We start from the raw sequence: 15753 nt of genomic DNA on the forward strand, positions 1-15753 counted from the left end.
TACAGAAATAGCGATTTCTTTTTACTTTACCCTCTGCCCCGAAGGCTAGCCTTATAAGCTAATCAGCGGTTTGCACTAGCTTGTTTCAAGTCTTTTTCTGTTTCAGTCAGATAGAAGAATTGCTCATGCTTCTACCCAAAGCAGCGTAATGCCAACAAAAGCCTCTGGTTCCACACAATCAAAGGGTCACTGCCATCCAAAGTCCTGGCCTGCCATCTGATAGAAGCGCTGGTTATGCACCTTGTAGAAATCCCTCAGTCTCTGCATCACCTCTGGGTCGATGGAGGCATGTGTCCTCCCTTTTGTCTTCCCCAGGCAGTGAGGTTTACTGCTGCCCTCCGGCTTCTTCAGACAGGGGAAGCCTTTTGTTTTGTTAAAGTAGAAGTGCTTGTCTGTGACAATCCTCTGAAGACCCAGGAAGTCCTGGACTTTGCCCAGTTCTCCGGCAGGGTCGGAGATGAGCCTCTCACCACTGACCAGATGGATTTGAGTCCTGGGGAACCAGGCCAGCCAGCGTTCCAGGTGCTGGGCGTACAGGCCTATCCAGAGCGGACTCCACAGTGAGTCGATCTGACCTAGAGACAAGACAGAGATATATCAAGTCTCTTTATTCAAAATCATCATTGCTACAGTCACCATCGTCTCAAATTCTCATTCAACTATTACATTTAAAGGTTATGAGAGAGACTATTCCTGAAATATGAGAACCATGTCAATGGGACATTCTAAGCTTTGTTACTGTCATAAATATTGTGCAACAATAAATAAGTTCAGTCAGGAACACTCTCGTCATGGATTTAACCATTTATTGCAACAAATGTAAATACAGTTATACTTGGCGATGAAGGCTCTGTTCTGATGATGCTCCCTGGATCAGCCAAGCTGCATGCTAAAATAACACAAGGAGCACGCTGCTGAGACCCCCCTGTACACAAGAGTAGGCCCAATCCAAGACATCAAAACAATTTCAGACATAGTTATGATGACACCCAAAACCGGGAAGGTGGAGGCTGAGGTGGTGGAGGCAAGCTTTGCCAGCAGCAGCGGTGTGAGGCAGCAATGGAGTAGCAGGAAGCAGAGAGGAATAGGGAGACATTTAAATGGACTGCCTGATGTGAAAATGGCTGTAATTGGTTGAGACTGGCTGGAATGATAATTCAATAAGTGGGCCTTTGACTTCCGTGTCTTGCATGAACTAACACAATGCTTAATTTAATATTAAGGGATTTTGTCACTCCTATTATTCTTTTTCTTATTTTGATTAACTACAATTTCCATAATCTCTGCATCTGTGCCAGGCCCCCAGAAAGTGTGCTCAGCCTTGCAGCCAATTTCTTTCTAGTGGCCACTGTATTGCAACAGAAAATCCCCTGCAGCTCAAAAAGGATTTTCTCCATTGTAACAGAGACGTCTTTATTTTATTTTATCAGATAGTGATAGTCACAGGAAAGGGGGGGAGAAAGAGAGGGGATGACATGCAGCAAAGGCCAGTAGGTCTTAGTAGGGCTTAGCCTACATGGGGCGCACACTCTACTGGAGGAGCTAGAGGCCGCCCCATAAAAGAGATGCCTTTAAAACTGTTGCCAGGACACCTTGAACTGCAAACAAGGTTGATAATTACATATCATTAGAAAAATATCATGACTTTTTATTCTGTATTTTTAATCTATGGACTTTTTATATAAAAAAAGTCCATAGACTTCCCTCCCTCTAGTGAGAAATAAAACAGCTCCAGGATCAGGAATCAGGTATCAGAGCAAGGAAAACAGGGTTGTCTTTTTTTCCTGTGCTCATAACACTAGGATCTGTACCTGTGGTGCGGTTCTTGAAGGCCAGGCTCTCAAAAGGAGGGATGTCGTGGGTCTTGGAGATGATCTGTGTGTAGTCAGATATGGCCCTGGTCACAGGGTCACGGACGACCACAATCAGCTTCACATCCTGTGACATAGCATGGACTCGTGCTGGTGTTTCCACGGTAACAAAGTAACGAGGTGTCTTCTCAATAACAATCTGACCGTCCAGGGCTTTGGGCATCATACTTCTAAAAGTACAGGAAAAATATGTTGTAAAGGCAAAGTACTGGCAAAATACAATATCATATTAAATAGACCTAGGTCTGCACTTGACACCTTGACTTTCTGACAGGCAGACCCCAGGTTGTGCGAGTGGGCCACCATGTCTTATCCCCCCACACCCTCAACACTGGAGCCCCCCAAGGCTGTGTACTGAGCCTCCTGCTGTACTCATTATACACATGGCCACGTCAGACTCCAACATCATTGTCAACATCAAGTTTGCTGACGATACAGCTGTGGTGGATCTGATCACCAATAATGATGAGATGGCCTACCTGATGGAAATTGACCACCTTGAGAATTGGTGCTAGGAAAACAATCTCATGCTGAACGTCACAAAAACTAAAGAGCTGATTGTGGACTGGATCTACCTGTCAGGATGGTAGAGAAGTTTAGGACCCAAATGCAGTTCAAACTGATTTATTAAGACCTGGAATTACACCACAGGCTGCACACAACACGGAAAACACGAACAGAAGCCACACTAACAGAAAGTAAGAATCCGACAAACGACAAGGGAAACAGAGAGACTAAATACACAGGGTAACGAGGAAACAAGAGGCAGGTGACACAAGGGCTGGGAAACAGGTGGAAAACATCAGGTAATCACAAGAGCGGGAAAACATATCTCCCCCAAGGGACAGATCCCAGATGTCCACAAAACAAAAAACAGGCAGAACAACCCAGGGAGGGCGGAGGGGGCCCGGAGGAGGGACGACTCAAGAAACAAAATAAGTCAACCCCGGAGGGGCGAAAGAGAGTCCGGGGGAGGCAGAAAGCCACTGGGGACCATGGAACAGAAAGTCACTGGAACACAACGCCCTGGGTCACAGGGAACAGAGAGAGGCCGTCAACAGGGGGCAGAGAGGCCTCGGCAACAGGGGGCAGAGAGGCCTCGGCAACCGGGAACTGAGAGCAGAAACGAAGGCAGATGCCTTCAGGCGGCCGAACAGGTTGGCGAAGGTAGAAACCTTCTGGCGGCCTGCGATGAAGGCAGAAGCCCTCTGGTGGCCGGCGACGAAGGCAGAATCTCTCTGGTGGCCGTACTGGACGTCGAGGGCAGCGCCCCTCCGAGGGCCGAGCAAGCCGGCCAAGGCGGAGCCCCTTGGGAGGCTGCGCAGGCGACGGGTCAGCTGGGCTGGAGTCAGGCGGAGATTCTGGAAGGCTGCACGTCAGCGGAGATTCTGGAAGGCTGCACGCCAGCGGAGATTCTGGGAGGCTGCACGTCAGCGGAGATTCTGGGAGGCTGCACGTCAGCGGAGATTCTGGGAGGCTGCACGTCAGCGGAGGTTCTGGAGAGCCGCACGCCAGCTCGGAGTCAGGAGAGCCGCACGCCAGCTCGGAGTCAGGAGAGCCGCACGCCAGCTCGGAGTCAGGAGAGCCGCACGCCAGCTCGGAGTCAGGAGAGCCGCACGCCAGCCCGGGAACAGAAGGGTTGCACGTCAGCTCGGGAACACAGGTCAGCTCAGGCTCAGAAACACAGGTCAGCTCAGGCTCAGGTACACAGGTTAGCTCAGGCACACAGGTTAGCGCAGGCTCAGGCACACAGGTTAGCGCAGGCTCAGGTACACAGGTTAGCGCAGGCTCAGGTACACAGGTTAGCTCGGGCTCAGGTACACAGGTTAGCTCGGGCTCAGGTACACAGGTTAGCTCGGGCTCAGGTACACAGGTTAGCTCGGGCTCAGGTACACAGGTTAGCTCGGGCTCAGGTACACAGGTTAGCTCGGGCTCAGGAACACAGGTTAGCTCAGGCTCAGGAACACAGGTTAGCGCAGGCTCAGGTACACAGGTTAGCTCGGGCTCAGGTACACAGGTTAGCTCGGGCTCAGGTACACAGGTTAGCTCGGGCTCAGGTACACAGGTTAGCTCGGGCTCAGGTACACAGGTTAGCTCAGGCTCAGGAACACAGGTTAGCTCAGGCTCAGGAACACAGGTCAGCTTAAGCTCAGGAACACCGGTCAGCTCAGGCTCAGATACACCGGTCAGCTCAGGCTCAGATAAACAGGTCTGCTGAGGCTCAGGACAAAAAACAGGCATGGAGACGGGGAAGCGAAACTCCTGTGCTGTGGCCTGCCAACGCACCTCCATAAGGTGCCTAGCGAAGGCGGGGTCCTCCTCATGCAGGGAGCGGAAAAACTCAGTCAAAAGTTCTCCATCCGAGTCCAGTGGCTTGAATACTGCTGGGTCTATATCTGGTCGGATTCTTCTGTCAGTATGGTAGAGAAGTTTAGGACCCAAATGCAGTTCAAACTGATTTATTAAGACCTGGAATTACACCACAGGCTGCACACAACACGGAAAACACTAACAGAAAGTAAGAATCCGACAAACAACAAGAGAAACAGAGAGACTAAATACAAAGGGTAACGAGGAAACAAGAGGCAGGTGACACAAGGGCTGGGAAACAGGTGGAAAACATCAGGTAATCACAAGAGCGGGAAAACAGATAGTAAAACAAGACAAGACAAGACAGAGAACAGATTATCAAAGTAAAACAGGAAACAAGCAAAATACAGAACAGAAACAGACTACCAAAATAAGACACACCAAAAACCCTGACACTACCATCCACTCAGGATCAGCGGGGCTCAGGTCGAGAGGGTTGCAGCTATAAATATCTTGGGGTTCATATCACTCAGGACCTAACATCGCTCCACATCACCTCCCTAGTGAAGAAGGCCCGTCAGCGTCTCCACCATTTCAGATGCCTGAGAGACTTTAAGCTCCCCATCAGGGTGCTCAGGAACTTTTACACCTGAACCACAGAGAGCATCCTGTCTGGGAGCATCACCACCTGGATGGGCAGCAGCACCCAAAAAGACTACCTGGCCCTAAAGAGGGTGGTGCGCTCGGCTGAGCGGATCATCAGAGCTCCTCTCCCCAGTATGCAGGACATTTACATCAGGCGCTGCAAGGCTAGGCCACAAAGATTCTCAGGGAACCCAGTCACCCTAGCAACTCACTGTTCTCTCTGCTGCCATCAGGGAGGTGTTATTGCTGCCTGAGAACAAACTGAGAGAGGATGACGAGGAGCTTCCCGCCCACCACCTCATTTTCTTGTGTTGTATATTACTATTTTTATGGATTTTATTGTTATTGTTTTTATTGAGATGGAACAGGTACACAATGAATTTCACTGCACATTATACTTTGTATGATTGTGTATATGACAAATAAATTTGATTTGATTTTAATATAAATAGGAAAGAAGAAGCTTATTTTGATCTCATTAAGATCCTAAAATATAGAGAAATTGAAACAAAATGAAGCACAGTAGGCTATATCTAAAATAGTTTTGATTTGAATAAAACTGTTTTCATGGGTGCACTACTCAATCAAATGGAAATATTCTAGATACACTTTTTAATTTTATACCAACGTTTCTGTAATTCACCATAACATTTGGGATTATTGACTAGTGTGTAACTTGACAATACAGTAGAAAAATGGAAAGGTTCAACATCTTCACTTCCTCTGATAATTATTTATTTTTACTTTGGACAAAGCCAGCCTTGCTCCTTGCTTTTTTGTTTGTTGCTAAACTAAGCTATACCCATTTTCTGGCCCTCATCCACATTTAGGCTGACAAATAGATATTTAAGTGACACTGATTTTCTGGGTGGGTGGGTGGGTAGGTAGGTAGGTAGGTAGGTAGGTAGGTAGATAGATAGATAGATAGATAGATAGATAGATACACTTTATTTATCCCAAACTGAGAAATGTCTTAGAGGGGAAGAAGTTTAAGAAGTTAAGTATGCATACAGATATATGCCTGTAAAGTGTGGTTATTCTCCATGATGTCTATAGACACACACACACATACACACACACACACACACACACACACACACACACACACACACAGTCCATAATACAATCCCACATTAGTCACTTTGACAGACATCACACTCTTATAGACAGTGAGAGAGTATCCATCTCCAGGCATCCAGACACACAGGCAGGGGACAGCAGTGCTACACAAACACAGGAGTCTTTCCTTGAATGTTTCTCGCTCTGCTCACCTCTAACTCCATACCAGAAGCCCAGCAGATGGGACTCATTTAGAGATAAATTACTCCAGAGGGCTAAAAGAACCGGCTGGGGACTCGCGGACATCTGCCAACACACCTGCCTGACTGACTCACAAAACACACACAGCCTCGGCAGCATGGTCACACACAGCACTGAATCAGCTTACCAGCTTGTTTACATAAACAAAGCTTAAATGCCCATACTAATGTGTATACCATTTTTATTTCTTAAACTACAAATACTACAAAAAATTATATTTTTGCTGACCATTTTTTAATGCATGCTGTACTGTTTTAGATTTTTAGAGGTATTTTCCAAACTGTTCCAGGCAACCATTAATTAGGATATGTTTGTTAATAGAAACTAATAGCTACTGTTCAGCCATTATTTATTATTTATCTTTAGCTATGAATCAATGGTCTACAATGGCTGAAAATTTTTTTTTCACAATTACATTGGGGGTTACATCTGAATATTTTCTGTAAAGCTCAGTTCAGAACACATATTTGCAACGAGATGAAACCGTTTCAGATAGATAGAACAATGCAGTGAATCAGAGAAATTAAGCTAGCGTAAGTTCAGATAGGAAGACTATCATGTACTCACTTACTCTCATTCACCTCACTCTCCCTCTCCTCCTGCTCCACATTACCAGCTAATTAGGGGGCGTTTACGCTTATTTAAACCAACCAGGTTTAGCCACAATCTCGATCAGCCAATCGCATTCTTGCTGTCAATATTTAAATGTTGTCCTCTCTGTTGCTGTCAGCTCTCATTTCAGCGTGAATCGTCGCAACCCTCCTCCACCCCGTTCGCCTCCAGTTCATCAATTCCGGCTCCCAGGTCTGAGCTCACAACACCTTGCTCCTCTTTTCATTCATCCAGATCTCAGCATCCTCTTCATTCATCACCATCAACATCACCACCAGTGTCTAGACTCTATCGGAGGGGTAGCCTACATACTCACGACTTCTTGCCCCCCTGGAAATATGAAGACGTCACGATGGGGTCTAACCGCCACAGGCTACATTTATCATTATCATGCACACGTCCTGATTGAAATAAAACGTTTTTGCTATGGAGATGAGACACCGTTTCATCTCGTCGCATTGGTGTGAACTGGCAGGTTTTAGAACGTTGCAGGTTGGTGTAGTGGTTTTGGGGATTTTGAAAGGAGTGTGGAGTGGAGACAGTAGTCAGTGTTGAGTACTGCTGTAAGGTTAACACTGCCAGCAGGGCCAGAGTTGGACTAATTTTCAGCCCTTGAGATTCATACCCACTTTACTTCACAACTGACCTTATTAAAATAATGTAATTAAGACCTTAGTATATAAGTCTGCAATAGCGCACTGTTCTCTACAGCCTTGTAATTCAGTATATTTTGTAAAATATCATTTCCAATTCAGTGCAAATACAGTAAGTTTTGCTTCACAATGTAGATTTATTAGAAAAGTTAACAGTATTCTTTACAACAACACAATGTAATGTTCTTAGCTTACCTGTGCCTTCCACACTAACAACAGCTAACCTTTGCACACTACTGGGTCCTGGCTCTGCTTCTGACACTATATCAAGTGTTAAAAATTGTCGTAATTCTCGGCACAAATCTCCCCTTCTGTTACAGTCAAGTCAGTTTGATTAATGTAGTGCCGAATCATCTGGCATAATTGATTATCTCAGGGCATTTTTCATATAAAGCAGGGCTACCCATACTCTTTATTAATATTGATTCTAGTTCTTATAATATTCACTTAATGAGCAATCCCACCTGCCAACCATTTTTGGGCTCATGGCTGGTGCTTGGCTCTTCATTGTCACTGTTAGCAGCAAAAAAAAAAGTCATAAACATGAACGGTGGTTTGCAGGCAATGTTGTACTGTATTATGTTTTGCACATCAGCTATCATCTTGCACTGCTCGAACTAGCTTAGCTTAACCATCTCATCATCTTCATTTGGCGTTTCACTCTCAAACTGCGAGCTAGTTTTAATGAAAAAGTTGCTCAGTATAGCACATCTGGCCGCATCACTTTCTAGAGCTTTCCTTCTTTAATTGTCGCTTTTTCAGTGCCATTTTTGTGCTTTCTATTTTCAATTTCTATAGCTTCTTTTTGCTTGCATGTTGCGGCCGCATCCTCCAACAAACACCACTGACTAAAGTGTGCGAGGTGATGGTTTGTTATTGTTTTTTAGCAAGGTACGCACCTTGGAGCAATCAAAACATAAATATTTCATAATTAACAAGGCTGCACTCTGCGAGTGGGCTGCATGAATGTAGAGGATGGTGGGATGCATGAATGTAGAGGACGGTGGGCTGCATGAATAAACACAGCATAAAACAGCACAACACACATTACAGGAAAAAGTGCTCATGAAACAGGTGAGTTTTCAACAGCTTCTTCAAACCATTGAATGACTTTGAATGACTAGTGCTTTGTAAGTGATTCTATAGATGACAAATTGGCCAACACTGGTGCAACGTGTGCCCTATGTCTGGTATTAATTAAAGGTCTAGCAGCCGCATTCTGGACCAACTGGAGCCTAGACAGAGTAGAGCAGCTCAGAGTGGTGACAGTGAATTAAATAATCAAGACGGGACGAAACAAAGACATAAAAAAAAAAAAAACATAATAGAGGTTTGATTTCTGCAATATTTTTTGTTCGGAAGAAACGAAAGATTCGACCACTTGCTTTATGTGCCACTCAGTGACGTCACTAGGATTGAAAGACAGGGGGGGCTTAGACCCGGGGCTATGCAAAACTTTCCCTTGCAAAATCTTACTTACAAACTCTAAAGTTAGCTTTTAGATACATCAAAGCTGCATGGGGGGGATTTACTTAGGCCAGACTGTGCTCCTGCTGAGTTCTTCTTTAGGCTAAGACTTAACCGCTATCTATCTGCCCGTGTAAATGTGTGATAAAGTAATACCATACCTAATTCCTATCTCTATTAGATAAGTTGCAGGTCAAAATAAGACTATTTAATTACTAGGGGTGTAACGAACGTATTCGTATTGACCCGTTCGGTACGAGGCTTTCGGTTAGGTGCGCATTACAAACCGAATGATTCGTTGGACTAATCCTATTTCATTTTTTAAAAAAGAGCTTAAATTGTGTGAAATATAATGTTCTCAGTGCCGCTGCACTCAACAAGGCAGCCCAAATGATGAAACAGGCAACATGCTGTCTGCCCTTCCCACTCCTAAAGAAAAACACACTACTCCAGTCAGGCATGATACGCTGAACTAGCTCGTTGCAATATGGTTGACAAGGATTTAAAGTATGTCTGAATTTAATAACCTGATGGCGAGATGAATAAAAGTTCTAGTATGTATGTACAGTGAGGAAAATAAGTATTTGAACACCCTGCTATTTTGCAAGTTCTCCCACTTAGAAATCATGGAGGTGTCTGAAATTGTCATCGTAGGTGCATGTGCACTGTGAGAGACATAATCTAAAAAAAAAAAATCCAGAAATCCCAATGTATGATTTTTTAACTATTTATTTGTATGATACAGCTGCAAATAAGTATTTGAACACCTGAGAAAATCAATGTTAATATTTGGTACAGTAGCCTTTGTTTGCAATTACAGAGGTCAAACGTTTCCTGTAGTTTTTCACCAGGTTTGCACACACTGCAGGAGGGATTTTGGCCCACTCCTCCACACAGATCTTCTCTAGATCAGTCAGGTTTCTGGGCTGTCGCTGAGAAACACGGAGTTTGAGCTCCCTCCAAAGATTCTCTATTGGGTTTATTGGTCGCACTCTAGAGCCCTGAGTTGACAGTTTGTGAAATAAAAATAAAACAGACTGCAGTGCACGTTGACACCAACAGATGAATGGTGAAGGAAGATTGATTCCACGTAGTGAGTGATACACTGTATTATTTTTCTTATTATTTGGGGGGGCTTAGGAACATTTTGGGGTAGCTTCAGCCCTCCTAAAATAGGCCTAACGATGTCCCTGAGTGCCACTCAAAGTTCATATGTTGGTCAAAGAAAACTCTTTTTTGAAGCCTGCTAAACATTTACTGCTATGGGACCAACACACTGCTGTATTTTATTGGAAATGCACTCAGGACCTATTATGAGGAATTCAGTTTTGTCAGGGTTTGATGGAGGTAGTTATCTGACATCCCATCCTTAATAGCAGTTAGGCAGTCTTGCAATGTTGATACTTTACAGAGGTCAATTTGAAAGGAAAATATAACAGTGTATTTTTCAAATAACAGTGATAAGAAATATGGTCAAGCTCACTTCCCTCGCATAACCGTGGTCAAACCAGCCGCCGCTGAACTTGGAGACAAGCGCCGGCAGAGCAGAGCGAAGTCTCGGTGAGCAGAACAGACGTAGTAACGTCACTCACCAATGTCTGAAAAATTATTTAAATAAAATGAGCAGGTTTAACCATGCAGATGCAAGAAATATTCACCAGTCCAGAACAAAGGACCTTATTCCTGTTTTTACTTTCTTGCTCTCTTCCCAGACACATCCGACCAATAAGCTGAGTTAAAGTTCTTGTGTAGTTTGTAGTGATGCATTTTGGTTCGCTTGGATTTTTTCTGTGTGAAACTGAACCAAGGGAAAAACGCTCAAAGTTTACAAACTCATCAACTGATTCAGGCCAGAGTAAACTAAACGTGAGTGTCAATAAAAATGTTCCAAAGGAGATATAAATGAGATGTTAATAAAAGAAGGACAAACAAAAAGAGACAATAGGGAACACACAGCTGATGCAGTGAAGACAGGATGCTCTGACTGTCTTTTGGTATCGACTCAGGTTTCTGATGCTCCTGCAACACAACCTCCTTTCAATACATCCACCCTCCACAAACTGGCCCCACGTTTATGAATCTGACAAACACGCACACACCCATGCACGCACACACACACACACACACACACACACACACACACACACACACACACACACACACACACACACACACACAGGGATTTGAGTTGATCTGATCGTGTGAGGCTGGCAACACTTACCGCCACTTAGCCATAAGACTTCCCTTTTTAACTCCAATACCCTGAGCAGGAGGAGCCACACACACACACACACACACACACACACACACACACACACATGCAGAATACATACACAATGCAAAAAACAAGCATACAATCATTCACTGATTAGTCAAGCATTCGCTATTATGCTTCTGGCCTCCCAATGGACCCATCTCTTACACTCTAAGGCCGCGTTCAGACTGCCTGGGTCGGCTGTCCGACGCTCCGGCAAACACGCAGGTCTTTCCATTCATTTTGAATGGGGGTAGTGCATAAAGGGTGGGTGTGGTAGATTTTTACCAGACCCTTTAAAGACTTTGTGTGTCCTCATCTAACTGTGTGTGTGTCTCTGTGAATTTGCTAACGTGTTTTAAATGAAAGGGGTGGGGGACGGATGAAGGAATGATGGGAGTGGATACAAACGTGCCTCCATTAGCAATCTGTCTGTGAATAGCCTTAGCGCCAAGAGCCCTATGCCATTACCTAAGCACAAAGAGCTAATTACTGCCCCAAAGAGCACCATCAAAAGAAAAGATCTATTATAAATATGCTTCTGCTATGAGCTTTGCACAGACACACTAATTGACAGGCATCATAGCTTTTAGTTTTTCTAATAACAAAAAATGTCCTTATCCTACTTTGGCATAGAAAACTTTGTGATCCCGGGGCTTCTCTTCAATTCCATTTCATCCCTGAATAAATAGAGACTGGAGTTTGAGTTATGCAACATCTTCTCAGAATCAGAAACAATGTCATTGATTGACCTAATCCTCAGTGGGAAGTAATTTTAGTAGATATAGCACATTAAGAAATGCAAGAACCCGCAAAAACTTGGACTATGGCTTGGACTATGGCTTGTGTTAATGATTACTTCCTGACAGTGTAATATTTAGGTGTTCATTCACTGGTTGTTAAAGATCGTTTCAACACCACTGTTTAGTAATGTTTGTCAGATCAATGTAAATTAAAATGTGACTTTCCACTCTGATTTATGGTTTAAAAATGGCAAACTGAATAATTGTCCTAAGTAGCTTTCTGATACATTGATCAGAATTGGGACACTTTACACTGTATTCTTACACTTACTATAGTCACCATACACTTCCTTCAGGCATTCTGGAGAACACTTTCCAATCAAGAATGTCTCTTTTTTCCCTACACATGATTTGGGGTCACATACTGTACGTGAACTCAAAGGTAATAAATTCCAATATCTAGTGGCTAACAAGTCCTTATATCTAAACAACAAAATTGGTTGCTTGTTAATGACATATGAGTAAATCAGGACATAAATCTGTGGACGGGCATTTGATTTCTGTGAGCAGGCCTAATGTAAACATAATAGGTGTTTAAAAAAACAAACAAGTCATGTTTTTTTTATGCGAACAAAATGTTCAGGGTTAAGCCCTGACAAAATGACCTGGCAACACCGCTGCCCATTCCCATAGTAACTCACTCCTGCCTGCAGTGCACACGGCAAGAGAGGAGATGGAGGTAAAGACGCTTTGCTGCTGCCAGAGGAGCAAAGTTGACAAGCGCTCTTCCGGCACTCCTCTCTCCAACTCTTTCACTCACCATATTTCAGAACAAGACTTCATCATCTTTCCATAATAGAGCTCAATAGTGACCGCCCACTTTTTGAATGGGTCCGGTTCCGGAAGTGATTTTACCCATGTATTCACTCCATTTACATTTCGGAAAATCTTTTTATAAAGAGTTATAAGCCTGGAACAAAGGTAACCAACTACAAGATGAATTGTGACCATAAAACATTTAATTTGGCGCAAAAATAAATTTGGAAAACGTAAAAAGGCAAAGGTACAAGAATGTGTACATAAACAATCTTAGCGTTCATGGTAGCAGCTCACAAGCTGTTCACAGCTTTGCATGTTTGGTAAACATTACCATGGTAACAGTCAGCTCCATTTCAAAGATATCGCTGTTACGCTTAGGATTATGGGTTGTGTAGTACTTATGACATTGCAAATAAACATGTTCTTCTTAAAACAAGGTTGTTATCATATGGACTTGGGACTTCCACAGGAGCATAAACTATTGTTTCACAATCTCATAGCTTGTGGTAAGTCTAACTTGGATGGTTAAGTACAGTTAAGTATGGCTAATTTTAAAACTTCTAATTCAGAATAAGAATGGGATTTTCACTTCCTGGACCTCACTGTTGAGCTCTATAGAGTGCTGCAGTAATTAGTCCTAAAAACCAAGAAACTTAAAAGGAAGGAAGAGTTATTACTCCTCACTACGTCATTGGTGCTAAGCCAGTGTCTATATGTATTCAATGGTAATAGGGCATCTTTGTTAATAATAACTAACCAACCATCAAACTGTTAATGATATTTAATAATATTCAGGAGGGTTAATGTTAGCCAGCTTTCGATAATGTTTCCTATTATTGTCAGGAGGTGGCACTAATTGCCAAATTTGGTATTCCACCAGCTCTGTTGAGAATTCCTACATTTATTTGGAGATAAAACCTTGTTAGGAAGAAGGGAGCTGCAGTCTTGGTGAGTGATAACAAATGTTACAGCCTCTCTAGATTAATCGTTGTCATGACACAACTTTGTTGTGTTGGACCTGCACTGTTTGGTCATGTATCATGATGTAGCAGCTACCTGGACCAAACAAGGGCTTTAGTTGAGTTATATGCAGCTGTTGGACAGAGCCATAATCTGTTTGGAGACTAATAACAAGGACAACACGCACATTTAAATAAAAAAACATCAGTCAACATCACATAATGTGTTTTATTTTTATTTTGTGGGAACTTTTTTCAGTTAAAGGTGAAACAACACATATACATGGGTTATAGTGTGTCATGCCATGCCTGCCCCATTAACTTTATTTGGAATTGGCACCAAAGTCTTGCACCAATGCACGTAATGAGTAATGACGTCTACCTATTTTATATGACTCATGGTTACTTGGAAATGAGTTTGCATTTTGGCACTTCCAGTTCCCTTGTCTCGGAGTCAATGTTTTTTTTTTTTAATGGGTTTTTAGTTGATACCTGAAATAAAGTCTGGGGTTAAAACAAGCTTAAGAGATGTTCACGTTTTGTTCTACGATATAAAATACGTCAGTACATACCATTACAGCAAACTAAAAACAAAATCAGTTCAGGAATCAGGAAGCAGTTTGAAAGCTAGTGGTGGTGGTCATGTGACCGTGGTGTAGTTCATTTATAGCCTAACGTTAGCTTTTTATTTCTGGCAATTGCATTTATGCTTCTAAAATCATAAAAGTGGTGTTTATTTGTGAAGATTATCTTGCTAAACAAAACGTAGTATCATAAACTTTTGTTTGCCCCAGAGTTTATTATGTGTCATATTTCTTTATCTCTCTCTCTCTCTCTCTCTCTCTCCCCAACGGTCATGTCAGATGGCTGGTCACCAAGAGCTAGGTTCTGCCCGAAGTTTTCTGCCTGTTAAAAGGAAGTTTTTCCTCGCAACTGTGCCACCAAATGCTTGCTCTTGGTCTAGACCAAAACCATGACAGAAGTTATCTCAGGACACTTTACAGATAGAGTAGGTCTAGAGTAAACCTCTATATATGGGCGCCCGCTCTACCAACTTAGCTATCCAGGCACCATAGTCAGATACTTATAATAACAATCTGAGCATGTCAGTAGCAAAAACAAGCACTTTTAGTGGACGTACATTAACGGTTAACAATTGCCCTGTGCGATTACATTGCAGCACGGTTCATGGCTGCTGTTTACAGCACTCTTGCTCAATACTGGACATGTTATTCGTTAGACACAAATACATGGGAAAACAGGGTCCAGTTTGAAAAATACCAAAATTCCTCTTTAAACTCCCAAGTATTAGAGCATTTAGATCATTAGATCACTGGCAATTGAATAGAACTGTCTGGTGACACCATGTGTTACAGAGAAAATCTCCACCAAAATGAGATTACTCAATTAATTGGCAGTTAGTTTAAAAGCCCTGTTTTAATATAACATTCTTACACTGCTCATTTACTATCGAGTGTGAGATCAAACATCAAGTATAATGAACACAGAGGGATTATCCACATCTTATAATAAGCCTTTGTTTTCCGTTGAGGTTTTGTCCTCCATTTCCCAGTATTTTTAGTAGGCCTTCCAGGTGAATAACCTCGGGCCAGCCAAGGCCACTGGCTATTAATCCTATCGGGGCTTAGGTGGATGTGGATGGTGTACAACCAGGAACAGTAAGGATTGTGTGTATTGGGATGAAAGTATAAAGCAAGAAGGTGTTGGTGTAAATGTCAGGGGATGGACTGAGAATGGTAATGCAGCACTGGGCCTCAGCTGGGACCCAGAGTGGCAGGTGGAAACTGGGAAAGCCAGGACCCTCTGGAGCCCCATCAGTAGCATGCTCTGTCATGTGACGTTTTTGTTAACAAATGTGAAGCAATTGCAATATTCATCATTTGTACAGCAGGAAAAATGTGAATGGGTGTGCTAGATTAAAGATGTAAAATCTGATCTGTTTATCTTTGATGCTTATAAAGATTCTAAAGAGGAATCAATAACCAATCAAAGAGCAGAGTATTGACTGTGTTTATTTGCATGCACAAGTATGTTATAGTGTGTGATATTAGTGGACTGCTTATCCATTTTGCTCTGTAT

The 15753-nt window shown here is 43.0% G+C and overlaps 1 protein-coding gene across 1 annotated transcript in view; it reads right to left on the reverse strand.

The window, feature by feature from the left end:
- Window positions 1–41: 41 nt before the first annotated feature.
- hs3st3l (heparan sulfate (glucosamine) 3-O-sulfotransferase 3-like) overlaps window positions 42–15753 on the reverse strand; it is a 36147-nt gene continuing 20435 nt past the window's right edge. Inside the window, exons 2-3 of the mRNA XM_031324030.2 lie at window positions 1812–2041; window positions 42–575 (exon numbers count right to left, since the gene is read on the reverse strand). Coding sequence (XP_031179890.1) covers window positions 187–575; window positions 1812–2041 — 619 coding nt within the window. The 3' untranslated portion in view covers window positions 42–186. The remainder of the gene's footprint in view (window positions 576–1811; window positions 2042–15753) is intronic.

The sequence above is a fragment of the Sander lucioperca genome, chromosome 5 (assembly GCF_008315115.2).
Source record: "Sander lucioperca isolate FBNREF2018 chromosome 5, SLUC_FBN_1.2, whole genome shotgun sequence".
NCBI lineage: Eukaryota > Metazoa > Chordata > Actinopteri > Perciformes > Percidae > Sander > Sander lucioperca.